At 38.9% G+C, this 13,283-nt stretch overlaps 1 protein-coding gene across 1 annotated transcript in view; it reads right to left on the bottom strand.

Annotated features, from left to right (window-relative positions):
* The window catches only part of LOC140200485 (polypeptide N-acetylgalactosaminyltransferase 10-like), an 84,743-nt gene extending 71,675 nt beyond the window's left edge, over positions 1-13,068 (bottom strand). The window contains exon 1 of the mRNA XM_072263880.1: positions 12,649-13,068. Within this exon, the coding sequence (XP_072119981.1) occupies positions 12,649-12,780 (132 nt within the window). The 5' untranslated portion in view covers positions 12,781-13,068. The remainder of the gene's footprint in view (positions 1-12,648) is intronic.
* Positions 13,069-13,283: the final 215 nt, after the last annotated feature.

Raw genomic sequence — 13,283 nt, 5'->3', positions numbered from 1 at the left:
ACTGTACTCCTTTCCATAGATGCTGCCTGGCCTGCTGAGTTCCTCCAGCATTTTGTGTGTGGTGCTTGGATTTCCAGCATCTGCAGATTTTCTCTTAAAAGGTAATGGGGTTGCTAATTTTTAAATTGTTTAACATGTGTTAAAATCTAATAGATTTGCTATTTAGTTTGATAATTGGTGAATGATAAAATCTAGATATTAATCAGAATTTGGTTTATTATCGTTGACATATGCAGTGAAATATGATGCTTTGTGGCAGGAATACAGTGCAATGCATAAAATAAACTATCATGCTATGGGGATGCTTTTCTGCAGCAGGCATTGGAAATCTGGTCAAGATTGATGGGGGAAAATTAATTCTGCTAAATACAGGGAGATTCCGGATAAAAAACCTGTTAGCTTCTGCCAGAAAGCTTAAACTGGGGAGGAAATCCGTCTTTCAGAAAGACAACGACCCAAAGCACACTGGCAGAGCAACCATGGAGTGGCTTCAAATGAAGAAAATCAATGTCCTTGAGTGCCCCAATCAGAGTCCTGACCTTAACCCAATTGAACATTTCTCATTTTTAAATCTTTTTATTAATTATTATTGAAAATCAACAAAAAAACATTAAAAAATACATTAAATCAACATATCAATATGTACAATAAGAGTTAAATTATCAAATAACTGATTAACAACAGGAATTCTGCAGATGCTGGAAACTCAAGCAACACACATCAAAGTTGCTGGTGAACGCAGCAGGCCAGGCAGCATCTCTAGGAAGAGGTGCAGTCGACGTTTCAGGCCGAGACCCTTCGTCAGGATAACTGATTAACCGAGCTAAACAGTATACCAATAATAATAAGAAAAAACCAAATGTTAAAACTATATTTGTTTTTAAAAAGAAAGGAAAAAAGAACCCCTACTAACTAAAACAAAGAAAACCCCTACTAACCGAAAAAAAAATGAGGAAAAAAAAACTTATTGGAAGCACAACCCCGGAGCTATACCCCATACAAGCTTCCATAAAAGAAAAACATCAATCTGCCAACCAAATCCAATTACACAAGAATCAGAAGGGGACCATCTTAATTAACTCAAATCAAATGATAGTAGCAGGCAAAAGAACCCCACCTTTTCTCAAAATCAAATCAAGGATTAAAAGTTCGACTTTAATTTTCTCCAAACTAAGACATAGCATCACCTGAGAAAACCATTGTGTCAAAGTGGGAGCAGAGGCATCTTTCCATTTTGATAAAATAGCCCTTCTGGCCAATAATGTGACAAATGCAATTACATGTTGGTCTGATATAGAAATACCGTGAATATATTGAGGAATTATACCAAACAAAATTGTCAGATTATTAGGTCGTAAATTAATTTTTAGAGCTTTAGAAATTATAGAGAAAATAGATTTCCAAAACTGTTTCAATACAGAACACGAACAAAACATTTGTGTCAATGTAGCCGTCTCAGTTTTACATCTATCCCACTGACTATCAACATCAGGAAATATTTTAGACAGTCTCTCCTTTGTCAAATAGTAACGATGTACAATTGTAAATTGAATTAGAGAGTGACTGGCACAAATCGAAGAGTTAACCAACTTCAAAATTCGCAACCAATCCTCTGTTATCAAAGTCATGTTAAGCTCTCTTTCTCAATCTTGCTTAATCTTAAGTAAAGGATAATTATACTGTTGTAATAGTAAATTATAAATTTTTCCAATAAAACCTTTCACTGAAGGATTCATTTTTAAAATAATGTCTAACAGGTCAGAATCTTGTATATATGGAAAATTACTTAAATATTCTTGTAAGAAATGTCTGGCCTGAAGATATTGCAAGAAATATGAGTGTGAGAGAGAATATTTAGTTACTAATTTCTCAAAAGACATCAACCAACCTTCTTGAAACAGATCCATGAAGGAATAAACTCCTTTATTCCTCCAAAGTAAAAAGGTAGGATCACTAAGTGAAGGTTTAAATAAATAGTTTTGATAAATTAAACTAAGGTGGTTAAATTTTTTAAGATTAAAAAAATTACAAAACTGGTACCAAATTCGTAATGACTGCTTAATCATAGGATATAAATTTAGAATAGAAATTTTGGCTAGTTGTACAAGTAAAGAGGCTCCTAATAACGAAATTAAGTAAAATTGTTTCACAGCTTTCAATTCCAAATCAACCCAAGGTGGTTGTTCATCTTTATCGGTCCAATATAACCAAGAACACACATAACATATATTAACCGCCCAATAACACATTCTTAAATTAGGCACAGCAAGACCTCCATCCTTTTTTTGATTTTTGTAAATGATATTTTCCAATTCTTGGTCTTTAATTATTCCAAACAAAAATGAAATAATAGAATCAACCTGATCAAAAAACTTCTTAGTTAAAAAAAAGGAATATTTTGAAATACATATAAAAATTTTGGTAAAATCATCATTTTAACTGCATGAATTCAGCCAGCTAACAAAAGTGTAAGTGGATTCCATCTACAAAATGTTTGTTTCATAAAATCTACTAAGGGAACCAAATTAGCTCTGTAAAGGTCTCCATAATTTTTAGTGATAATAATACCTAAAGATTTGAAAAAGTCCGTAACGTTAAAAGGAATGTCATCATATATAGAAGCAGAATCATTTAAAGGAAATAATTCCTTTATTAAAGTTTAATTTATATCCTCAAAACTTTCCAAATTCATTTAATAATTTCAATAAACTAGGAATGGATTCTTCAGGATTCAAAACATAAACTAAGAGATCATCAGCATAAAGGGAAATCTTATGAATAGTCCCATTAATGGAAATTCCTTGAATATCTTTAGCTTCATGAAGTGCAATAGCCAAAGGTTCCAATATCAAACTAAATAACAGGAGACTTAACCAGCATCCTTGTCTCGTACTCCACGAAAGTCGAAAAAAAGATCTGCAATTATTAGTAATAACAGTGGCAATAGGGCTTTTATATATCATTCTAATCCACTTAGTAAAATTAGTACCAATGTTGAATTTCTCTAAAACGTTAAATAAGTATTTCCATTCAACTCTATCAAATGCCTTTTCAGCATCAAGAGAAACAACACATTGTGGAGTCTTAGGAAGGGATGAGTATATAACATTTAACAGTCTCCGAGTATTAGAGAAGGAATAATGGTCTTTTATAAAACCTGTTTGGTCCTGAGAAATAATTTTAGCTAGAATGTTTGCCAGTCGATTAGCCATTATTTTTGAAAGAATTTTAGCATCCACATTTAATAGTGAAATAGGTCCATATGAAGCGCCATCAGTAGGGTCTTTATCTTTAAGAATTAAAGAATTAGAAGCTTCATAAAATGTGGGAGGTAACTCTCCTAACAGAAAAGAACCTTTGAGCATTTCCAACATATATGGAGAAAGCAATTCTTCAAATTTTCCGATTGAACATTTCTGGCAAGACCTCAAGATTGCTATCCACTGCCACTCCCAAACTGACCTCGTACAATTTGAGCATTTTGCAAGGAGGCTTCTTACTCCATCATGTTGTGCAAAGCTAATAGTGAATAATCCAAAGACAACTGACTGTAATAGCTGCAGTCTATACGTGGTTCAACTACGTACTGAGCAAAGGGGAAATTAATACTTTTGAAATGATGATTATTTCAGTTTTTGAATTTTAAATTTTTCATGATTTACAATTTTCCCTGTTTTTTGTGTGCTCTACTGTGAAAAAAAGGAGCATGTAATTCACAAGTAAAAGTACTCAGTTAAATTGATCAAAATCCCTGGTTGTAATACTCATTTTTTGTGAAGAAATGGTTGAAAGGCTGAATACTTTCACAAGGCACTGTATATATTTAAAAAATTAAATAAGTCACACAAAAAGAGTTTATTGTCCATTTAGAAATCTGATGGTGGAGGGGAAGAAGCTGTTCCTAAAATGTTGAGTGTCTCTCTTCAGGCTCCTGTACTTCCCTTCGTATGGTAGCAATGAGAAGGGTGCATGCCCTGGGTGACGACTGTCCTTAATAATGGATGCTGCCTTTTTGAGGCATTAAAAGTGGGCAGGCTAGTACTCATTTCATACCCATATTTGAATTAATGCTTTAGTGAATAATTTAATGATATAATCCATATTCTAATGTAAAATATCTTCAATTTACAATCATTACAATGCAACAATGAATACTGAATAGGGAGCAGAATTGGTATGAAGTTTTAAGGCAACAAATGAACTACACAAAGCTCAAAGTTACCACCAGGGGGAATAATAACTACAAGACAACATCACTAGCAGGATTAAAAGTAAAAGACATGCCCCTAACTTCTCTGATACACAGCTGCCTATTGGAGACATCACTGGGTTTTTAAAAAAAAAGTTGCACCAGCATTAAACCAGGAGGTAGAATGTGTTCAGATGTTTAACCCAAATGTTTTAATTATAAAACTAAGAACTATCATCAACTACCTCATGCATAAAATAGTTTTTGCCATCTCATTCGAAACACTGTAAGTAGATACAATTGTTCCATAGGTAGTAGATTATAAAGAACGAAAACAAAACTATAATTCTTAAAAGAAAAGCGAAAAGAAATCCCCTCAGCAGCGATTAACTGTTATAGGGATGTGGTACATGTATCATTAAATTAAAATTATATACAGGAGCTGTTTTTATGAAATGGATTACAGTGGTTTTTAATTTTTCAACAGTGCCTTTGAGCGGATAATTCCACAAAAGGTAGCAGATTTGGCCCAGTACATCAAGGGTAAAACTCTCGTAACCATTGAGTATGTCTACATGAAACGTTGCCATAGAAAAGCAGCATTGGTCATCAGAGACCCTCACCATGTTCTTTTCTTGCTGCTGCCATCGGGTAGAAGGTACAAGTGCCTCATTACTCGCATCACTAGGCTCAGGAACAGTTACTCCCCCTCAACCATCAGACTCTTGAACAAAAGGTGATAACTACACTCATTTAAGGACTCTTTTATATTGTTATTTCATGCTTGTTATTGATTGCTATCTACTTACAGTATTATCTGTATTTGCACAGTTCATTTTCAGCTTATATTCCTGATGTTTACAGTTACTGTTCTGTAGATTTGCTAAGCATGCCTGCAGAAAAAGAATCTCAGGGATGTATGCGGTGACACATATGTATTCTGATAATAAACTTTGCTTTGAACTTTGCTGTCACACGGCTGCTAATATAGATTAATTAAAGTGCTTGGGCAAGTAGCATCCTCAGGAGTCTTCCTTTTAAAAGCCAGCTATATACTTGAAGGGTCTCCAAGGTTCCCTTGCACAACAAACATATCATCAACACACACTGTTCTTCAACAGTTTGTCCTGGTCTCTTGGATCCCTGGAGGCAGTCTCCCACCATCCTTCTTCCCATCATGGTACCATTCATTCACTCCCTGGGAATAACTGGAAGAGTTGCTTATATTGTTAAATGTCCTTTCAGGCACAGTTCCAGGGATGATAACTGCAAGAGTTCAAGAAGAAAGTACAATGGTGGAAGGTTATTTCTCAGACTGGAGGCTTTGTTGCTCTTTGTGTATACAAATGATTCAGATGAGAATGTGCAAAGCTTGGTTAGTAAGTTTTCAGATGAGACTGAAATAGGTGCTACTGTAGACAGTGAAGAACGTATCGGAAATTACAGGGGATCTTAATCAACAATGCAAGTGGTTTGAGGACTGGCAATTCCAACTGGAAAATCCAACTAGGGTAGTACTTATAGAGTGAACAGTAAAGCCCTCAGAAGTGTCATGGAACAGGGGAAACTAGGAGTACAAGTGGTGACAGATGAGACTGCAGATGCTGGAAATCTGAAGCAACACACAAAGAGCTGGAAGAATTCAGCAGGTCAGGCAGCCATCTATGGAGGGAACTGGATAGTCAACGTTTTGGGTCGAACTGTTCATCAGTCCTGATGAAGGAACTTGACCCAAAATGTCAAATGTCCATTTCACGCCATAGATGCTGCCTGACAAACTGAGTCCCTTCAGCTTTGCGCGTGCTGCTAGGAGCACAAGTACGGTACTATGCAAAAGTCTTGTGTATATTTATAGCTAGGGTGCCCAGGACTTTTGTACAGTACTGTAGTAATTTTATGTATTGCACTGTACTACTGCTACACAAAAAAATTAACGACACGCGTGAGTGATGATGAACCTGATTCTGACAGGGGTCTGTATTGTGGACTGAGAGTGGGAAGGTGGGGTAGGGAGAGGGAAATAATGGTTGGGTGGAGGAAGGGAACAGGAAGCACCAGAGAGACCAATAAACCAACTGTTTGGAATCAGATGACCTTGCCTGGTGTCTCAGGGCTGGGTGTGCCTGTACCATGCCAGCCCCACTTTTGTCACTCCTCTGCAACGTGTCCCATACCCCTCCCATGGCACTCCACCCTCAGCATTCCAAACATACTTTGCTCCCACCAATTTACAAACTTGCTCTCCACTCCCACATTGACAAATACATCGGGAGCACCGGACACAATAGACAACCCCAGCAGATTTGCAGGTGAACTGTTGTCTCACCTGGAAGGACTGCCTGGGACCCTGAATGGAGGTGAGGGAGGAGGTGTATGGGCAGGTGTTGCACTCGGGTCACAGGTGGGAAGGGCCAAATGGACAAGGAAATCGCAGAGGGAGCAATCCCTGTGCAAAGGTGAGGGAGGGGGATGGACATAAAGAAATTTTCAGTGGTAAGATCCTTTTGGAGATGGCAGAAGCTGTGGAAGATAATGTGTTGGATGAGGAGGTTGATGGGGTGAGAGGTAAAGATGAAAGGAACTCTATCTCCATTAAGGCAGTGGGAAGATGAGGTGAGTGAGGATCTATAGGAAATGGAGGAGGTGTGGGTGAGGACAGCATCAATAGTAAGGGAAAGCAACCCTGTTCTTTAAAGGAGGACATCCTGGAATGGAAATCTGTGTTTTGGAAAAACGGATGTAACAGAGGCAAAGAAACTGAGAAAAGGGAATAGCATTTTTACAGGAATTAGGATGGGAAGAGGTATAGTCGATATAACCATGCAAATCAATAGATTTACAAAAGATGTTGGTTGATGGTTTGTTTCTAGAGATAGAGACAGAGAGAAATCGAGTAAGTGGAGGGAGGTGTCAGTGATGGACCAAGTGAATTTAAAGACAGGGTGGAAGTTGGGGGTAAAGTTGATAAAATTGGCAAGCTCAGCATGGGTGCATGGAGCAGCACCAAGGTAGTCATTAATGTAATGGAGGAAGAGCTGGGGTGTATAACCGGGGAAGGCTTTGAACATGGACTGTTCTACGTAGCTAACAAAGAGTCAGGCATGCCTGGGGCCCATGTGAGTAGCCATGGCCACCCCTCAAGTTTGGAGACACTGGGAGGAGCCAAAGGAAAATTTGTTCAGGGTGAGGCCAAGCTCTGTCAGACAGAGCAGCGTGGTGATGGAGGGGGATTGATTAGTTCTTTTGTCAAGAAAGAAGCAGAGAGCTTAGAGACCTTCTTGATGGGGACTGAACATCCATGGTGAAAATGAGGCAGTCAGGGTCAGGGAAATGAAAATTATGGAGGAGATCAAGGGCACAAGAAGCATTGTGGATGTAGATGGGAAGAGACTGAACCAAGGGGGATAGAATGGAACTGAAATACAAGGACACGAGTTCAGTGGGGCAGGAGCAGGCAGACACAATATAACTACCCAGACAGTCCGGTTTGTGAATCTTGGGTAGAAGGTAGAAGCGAGCAGTGCGGGCTAACGGAATAGGAGTTTGGGGGCAGTGGATGGGAGTTCCCCAGAGTGGATGAGGTCAGTAATGATGTCAGAGACAGTGTTCCGCTGGTCTGGAGCAGCGTCCTTGGGAGGCAAGTATCAGGAGCTGTCCAAGAGTTGCCTGGCATCAGTAAGATAGAGGTCCGTGCGCCACATAACAGCACCACCTTTGTCTGCAGGTCTGATGGCAAGATTGGGATTGGTGCGGAAAGAGTAGAGAGCAGTGCGTTCACAGGGCGTAAGACTGGAGGAGGAGAGAGGACTGACTTCAAGATGAAAAGGTCCAGAGCGTGGCGTCCAAGAGGAGGAGGAGCGTTGGAGACAGTTGACGGGGTGTGGAACCCTTGCCAAACAAGTGGGCTCAGAGACGGAGGCGACGGAAGAGCTCGACATTGTGACAAGCGTGGAACTCACTGAGTTACGGGTGAAGGGAGACGAAAGTGAGGCCTCTACTGTTCTGTAAACTTCTTTTGTGAAAACTGCTTACAGTTATAATATTCCACAATTCTGTTTTAATGTACCAAATAGGCTGTAAAACAGATGTCTAGATCCCCAATACAGTACTATAAAAACTGCTTCTAATGATTTTTAATCTTACAAAAGAATTCTGTGCAATGAACTGTAGCAAATCTCCCAGATATATGGAAGACTTTCATATACTAAGAAAATTATAACAATTACTTTGCAGATTTTTGTACCCAAAGATTGTGGACTGGGTTTTCTCAGTGGTGGTCTGCAAAATCAAGCAGTAAAAGGATCCAGTGTACTCTACTAGTCAGGATCGGTTCAGCTTCCACTACCAATCTGACTGAGTTAGCTGCAATTAGCCATAAACAGACAATCAATAACTGTTTATAAATAAGCAGTTCCACCAGAATTGCAAAATAAAATCAATATATAATTAACAAATCACCAGTGGGTTCAGATTAAGGGCAATTTAATGATTTTTACCTCATCCTTCCAACTCAACCACAAGTAGCTATTTATTAAATTAGTTGTGAATCATGACCATAAATATTTTTGCTGGCAACTAATTATATCTAAGCTAAATTGTCCATCCCTTTCTTGGTTGTTTTATTATTAGTTTATTCATTTATTAAGATACAATGCTGAACAGGCCCTTCCAACCCTTTGAGCCACACCGCCCGTTAACATCCAATTTAATCCGAGCCTAATCACAGGACAATTTACAACAATCAATTAACCTACCAACCGGAATGTCTTTGGACTGTGGGAGGAAACAGTAGCACCGAGAGGAACACACGTGTTTCATGGGGAGAATGCACAAACTCCTTGCAGGCAGCTGCAGGAATTGAACCCGGGTTGCTGGAGCTGTAAAGCATCGCGCAAACCACTATACTACTATACTACCGTGCCACCCAAATGTGCCAGACACCAAATGTCAACTGTTTTTCTTTCCGCATATGCCGCCTGACCTGTTGATATCTTCCAGCATCTAAAGTTTTTCATTTTCACTTACAGCAGAAGTAGCCAGTTCTGATTCAAAGAGAAAAGTGAGTTGCCTGTAGTTAGATAGATAGATAGACAGGCATACTTTATTGATCCCGAGGGAAATTGGATTTTGTTACAGCTGCACCAACCAAGAATAGAGCATAAATATAGCAATACAAAAACCACAAACAATCAAACAACAATATGCAAACTATTCCAGGTGGAAATAAGTCCAGGACCAGCCTATTGGCTCAGGGTGTCTGACTCTCCACGGGAGTAGCTGCAAAGTTCAATGGCCACAGGCAGGAACAACCTCCCGTGATGCCCAGTGTTGTATCTCGGTGGAATATGGCCGGAGTCCAACAGCAAAAAGTTCAATATCCGGTCTACAAACATGTTCCTCGATCGTAATATGACCCGGATTGCACCATCCGTTGTTAACCAGAACAGCAAGCCCCCAACTCCTTTACGCTTACCGCTCTCAGTGCACTTCCGGTCAGCCTGAATGGTCTGGAAGTCCTCCATGGGAAAGTTCTGGTTGGGTACGTCCTCGTGCAGCCACATTTCGATAAAACACATAACACTGCTCTCTCAAAATGTTCTCTGACTCCTGGCTAGCACCGTCAACTCATCCATTTTATTACCCAGCGATCTCACATTGTCCATAATGAGAGAGGGAAGTCACGGCTTATAACTCCTCTTCTCCATAAGTCTCTGTTGTCTCGACCTGGTCCTCTTTCCTTATTACAGTTATTTAAATAAGTTATTTAAATTACTGCTGTCCCTCTACGAAATGAAACACTTGCTGATATTTTCATACATTTGCCCTTTCACACTTTCAACCTGTGCCTTTGGACCCAATCTATTTTTTTCTATCCAAATATTACGTGGAATTCTATAAAACACCAAGACTGAAGAATCCCAAGATTCTTTCCTTCACACCTCTGAACTATTTCTAAGGTATTTAAGCCCCAATGCCAAAGGAGAATCAGGCAGCTATGGATGGGGAGGCAACATTCTGATTTCAGTGAAATACACTAATGAGACATCACTAACCCAAACCAAACATTAATGCAGGGTCAATCATGAAACATCAACATGCAATAAGTACAAGTGGAAGAAAGTCTCTTCTCTGGGCTTCTAAGACCAGATACTTTGACAATAGTTTGTAATTTCTTTCACCTACAATGGCACCAAAACTAGTATTCTATATTCATCTTGTGGTACATGGAATCGGAAAGAAGAGCAAACAATGTAATTAATGATTGACTATATTTATGTCCATAGAGTAGGATTACTTTATGCTATGACTGTTTTCCTTAGCAGATGGCAAACTTCACATGTACTCTGATTGAGAATCTTACACTGTTGTCAAGGCTTTACATCGTTATTTTTTCAGAACTTGTAATAATAAATTAATTGGCAGCAAGCGATAAAATGTAAAATACTTAATAAAAAGGCAATATGTATTAATGACAGCAGTCCACTCCTCTATTGTGATTCAATTACAATACAGCACATTAATAGAAACCAGCTGATGGCAATTTGCATGAAAACTTTTTTGTACTTTTTTGTCTAAAGTTAGATCCATCTTAATTTCCACGGTCACCAGTTTTATCTTGATGTTCTCTCACCATAAGCTCACTTTTATTCCCTTTCATACAGAACTACAAAAACTTACATAGGTGAATTCAAACTGACTTTTTATTAACATAAAAAGTCTGTTCATCTTGTTTGCAATATCTTAATTCTGCAATCCCTCCCCTATCCATGAATTGGAAATTAATTTATTTGGCTCACTAAGATAAATTGGATGTTGTGAAACTTTCTGACAGCTCTTACTAAGCTAGGCTTTCCATTAAAGGTTTAATATACCATAACCGGTAAAATTTCACACAATGTTTACTTGAACCTGAAACTCAGTCTAACCACAGATTCAATGCTTCAACCTTGGCCTGCAATAGAAGGGAGATAGTGGAGAAGGGTAAAAAAATGCCATTCGACGTGGTCCGATAATAATGAATTAAGATGTTAATATTAGAGGCACAATATTAGAATATATATAATTAGCTTAATGATACCACTATTTTGGTGATTGTCAACATCTTATCCCTGTTACCCGCTTCCATCCAGTGTTCTCATTCACACTACATCCTATTCAATCTTCTGTATGTTCTTTGATCTACATCACCTCCTTGACCTTCATTTTAAAACCTTTCCATAGTGTTACTTTTCCCCAAATTGATATTTCCTCCACTCCTGCAACTGAAATATGCACAGTCTTGCAACTTCCCCATCACTGACCTATTTCAAAATTACTCCATCAAAATTCACAACATTCTTGGTGACTACATTCATACCACTGAATCCTTTTTGGAATGTTATTCACTTCTTTGTTTAAAGACATTCCTTTAAACTTTACATCCTTGAAAAGGTTCTGGTCACCTGCCCTATAATCCCCTTATAATTGATATTGCTTAGTTTAATTTTTAACACTTCTGTTAAAAATTACCAATTTATTACATTAAAAACGCTATACAGAACAGACACATAATGTATTTAGTTATTAAATAAAATGTAATTAAGCTTACAGCTATTTCACAGTTGAAATGCTTTTAATTGACTAAAAGCAGCAAGGTTTGGTAAGCTATTATATAAAACCAAGATTGATCCTCCTTCACAGAACAAGCTTTCCAAACGATTTTGTTTTTTTTAAATCAATCAACCTCAGCTCTTGCCTGCCCCTCAGACCCGATAAAATTATTCAGGCAAGAGAGAGTGTTTCATCTTAACGTGGAGATGTGTTGGCATAAGAAAGAGCACATGGTAAATATCCTGAGCTTATGGGTCAAACAGAAGATATCTGAATGCTCTCAGATATCGTCAACGTTACAATTCTCAGGAGACTGAAGTAAATTTCACTCCCGAACAAGACAAGAGGATGGAACCAGGAAGGGCAATAATTCCACGCCACTTCATTTTCAATCCCATGAAATTCCATCAAGTTTTTTTGAATGTCTAAAAGAACATTAGCACCCTTTTACAAAATGTCATAGACAAACATTCAAAAGCCACTGCTCTACCATTAAACACTTAACAGGATCTGGGAAATGAATCATACAGGTACATTTTTCCCCTCCTAGGTGCATCGGGAGACGAGCCAGCTGACAGCACCCTCCTTTGGATTCAAGATCAAAACTTCAAAAAATGTTTAAGTACTTCTCCAATTTTGTTTATCGATAACCTAAAATGCTGAGTCTTTAAAACACACTGAAGACAAAGCCATAACTTTGGTCAGTGACTTCTTGTTGCAAAATATATTTGCTAGCTTGTTAAGGCTAACAGTAAAACAGTTAAAGGCTGCAAGAAAAAGTTAACATTTAGCCCTACCTCCATTCACGACCCTGATCACTAACACGGCGACAAAGCAAAGAACAGGTAGCCGTGAGTGTGTTGTTTTACCTTTACCAATTCAGCTGCGCTCGTTAGCTGATCCCCTTTATAAAGAGACCATAGCCCGATGTTTGGCACGAACACCACAGTGAGAATGATTAAGCCAGCCGCCTGAAGAAGCCTCTTTTGCCTTCGCCTCATCTCCCAATGCCTAAAATGAACAAGACTTTTCACTCAGCAATAATGTGCCAACTTTCTCCCTGTAGCTCCTCGCAGCAACTGACTGATTCAGGGACTTCCGCTCGACTGCTACCATCGGGGCGGGGGAAACGCGTCAAACAGGAAACATTGTTGCGACGATGTAGCCGCCTCCATTCTTCTGGATTTAAAATTCTTCTTATCTAATTTCATTGTTTAATATCCAGTGTAACACATTCTCCCTTAAAGCAGCGACAGAGCTGTCCCTTACCAACGTCGTTGAGGACTGAGTCCCCCAGAACTGGTTGGTGGGAGGAGGTTCCGAGGCAGTGATCCGAGTGTCAGTGAGCTCCAGGCGGAGACAGCGGCGTGTCAGTTTCGGGTTGTTGTCTGTCACATTTAACCCACACATGGCATCTCCAGACTGGAAAGGTTTAACCTCACATTCTCAAATTTAGTGTTTGCAGTAGCAACCGGTCCTTTAAGCGGCGATTCCGGTCTCCGGA

The sequence above is a fragment of the Mobula birostris genome, chromosome 7 (genome assembly GCF_030028105.1).
Source record: "Mobula birostris isolate sMobBir1 chromosome 7, sMobBir1.hap1, whole genome shotgun sequence".
In the NCBI taxonomy this organism is placed as follows: Eukaryota; Metazoa; Chordata; class Chondrichthyes; order Myliobatiformes; family Myliobatidae; genus Mobula; species Mobula birostris.
This window is presented reverse-complemented; position numbering and strand designations above follow the sequence as displayed.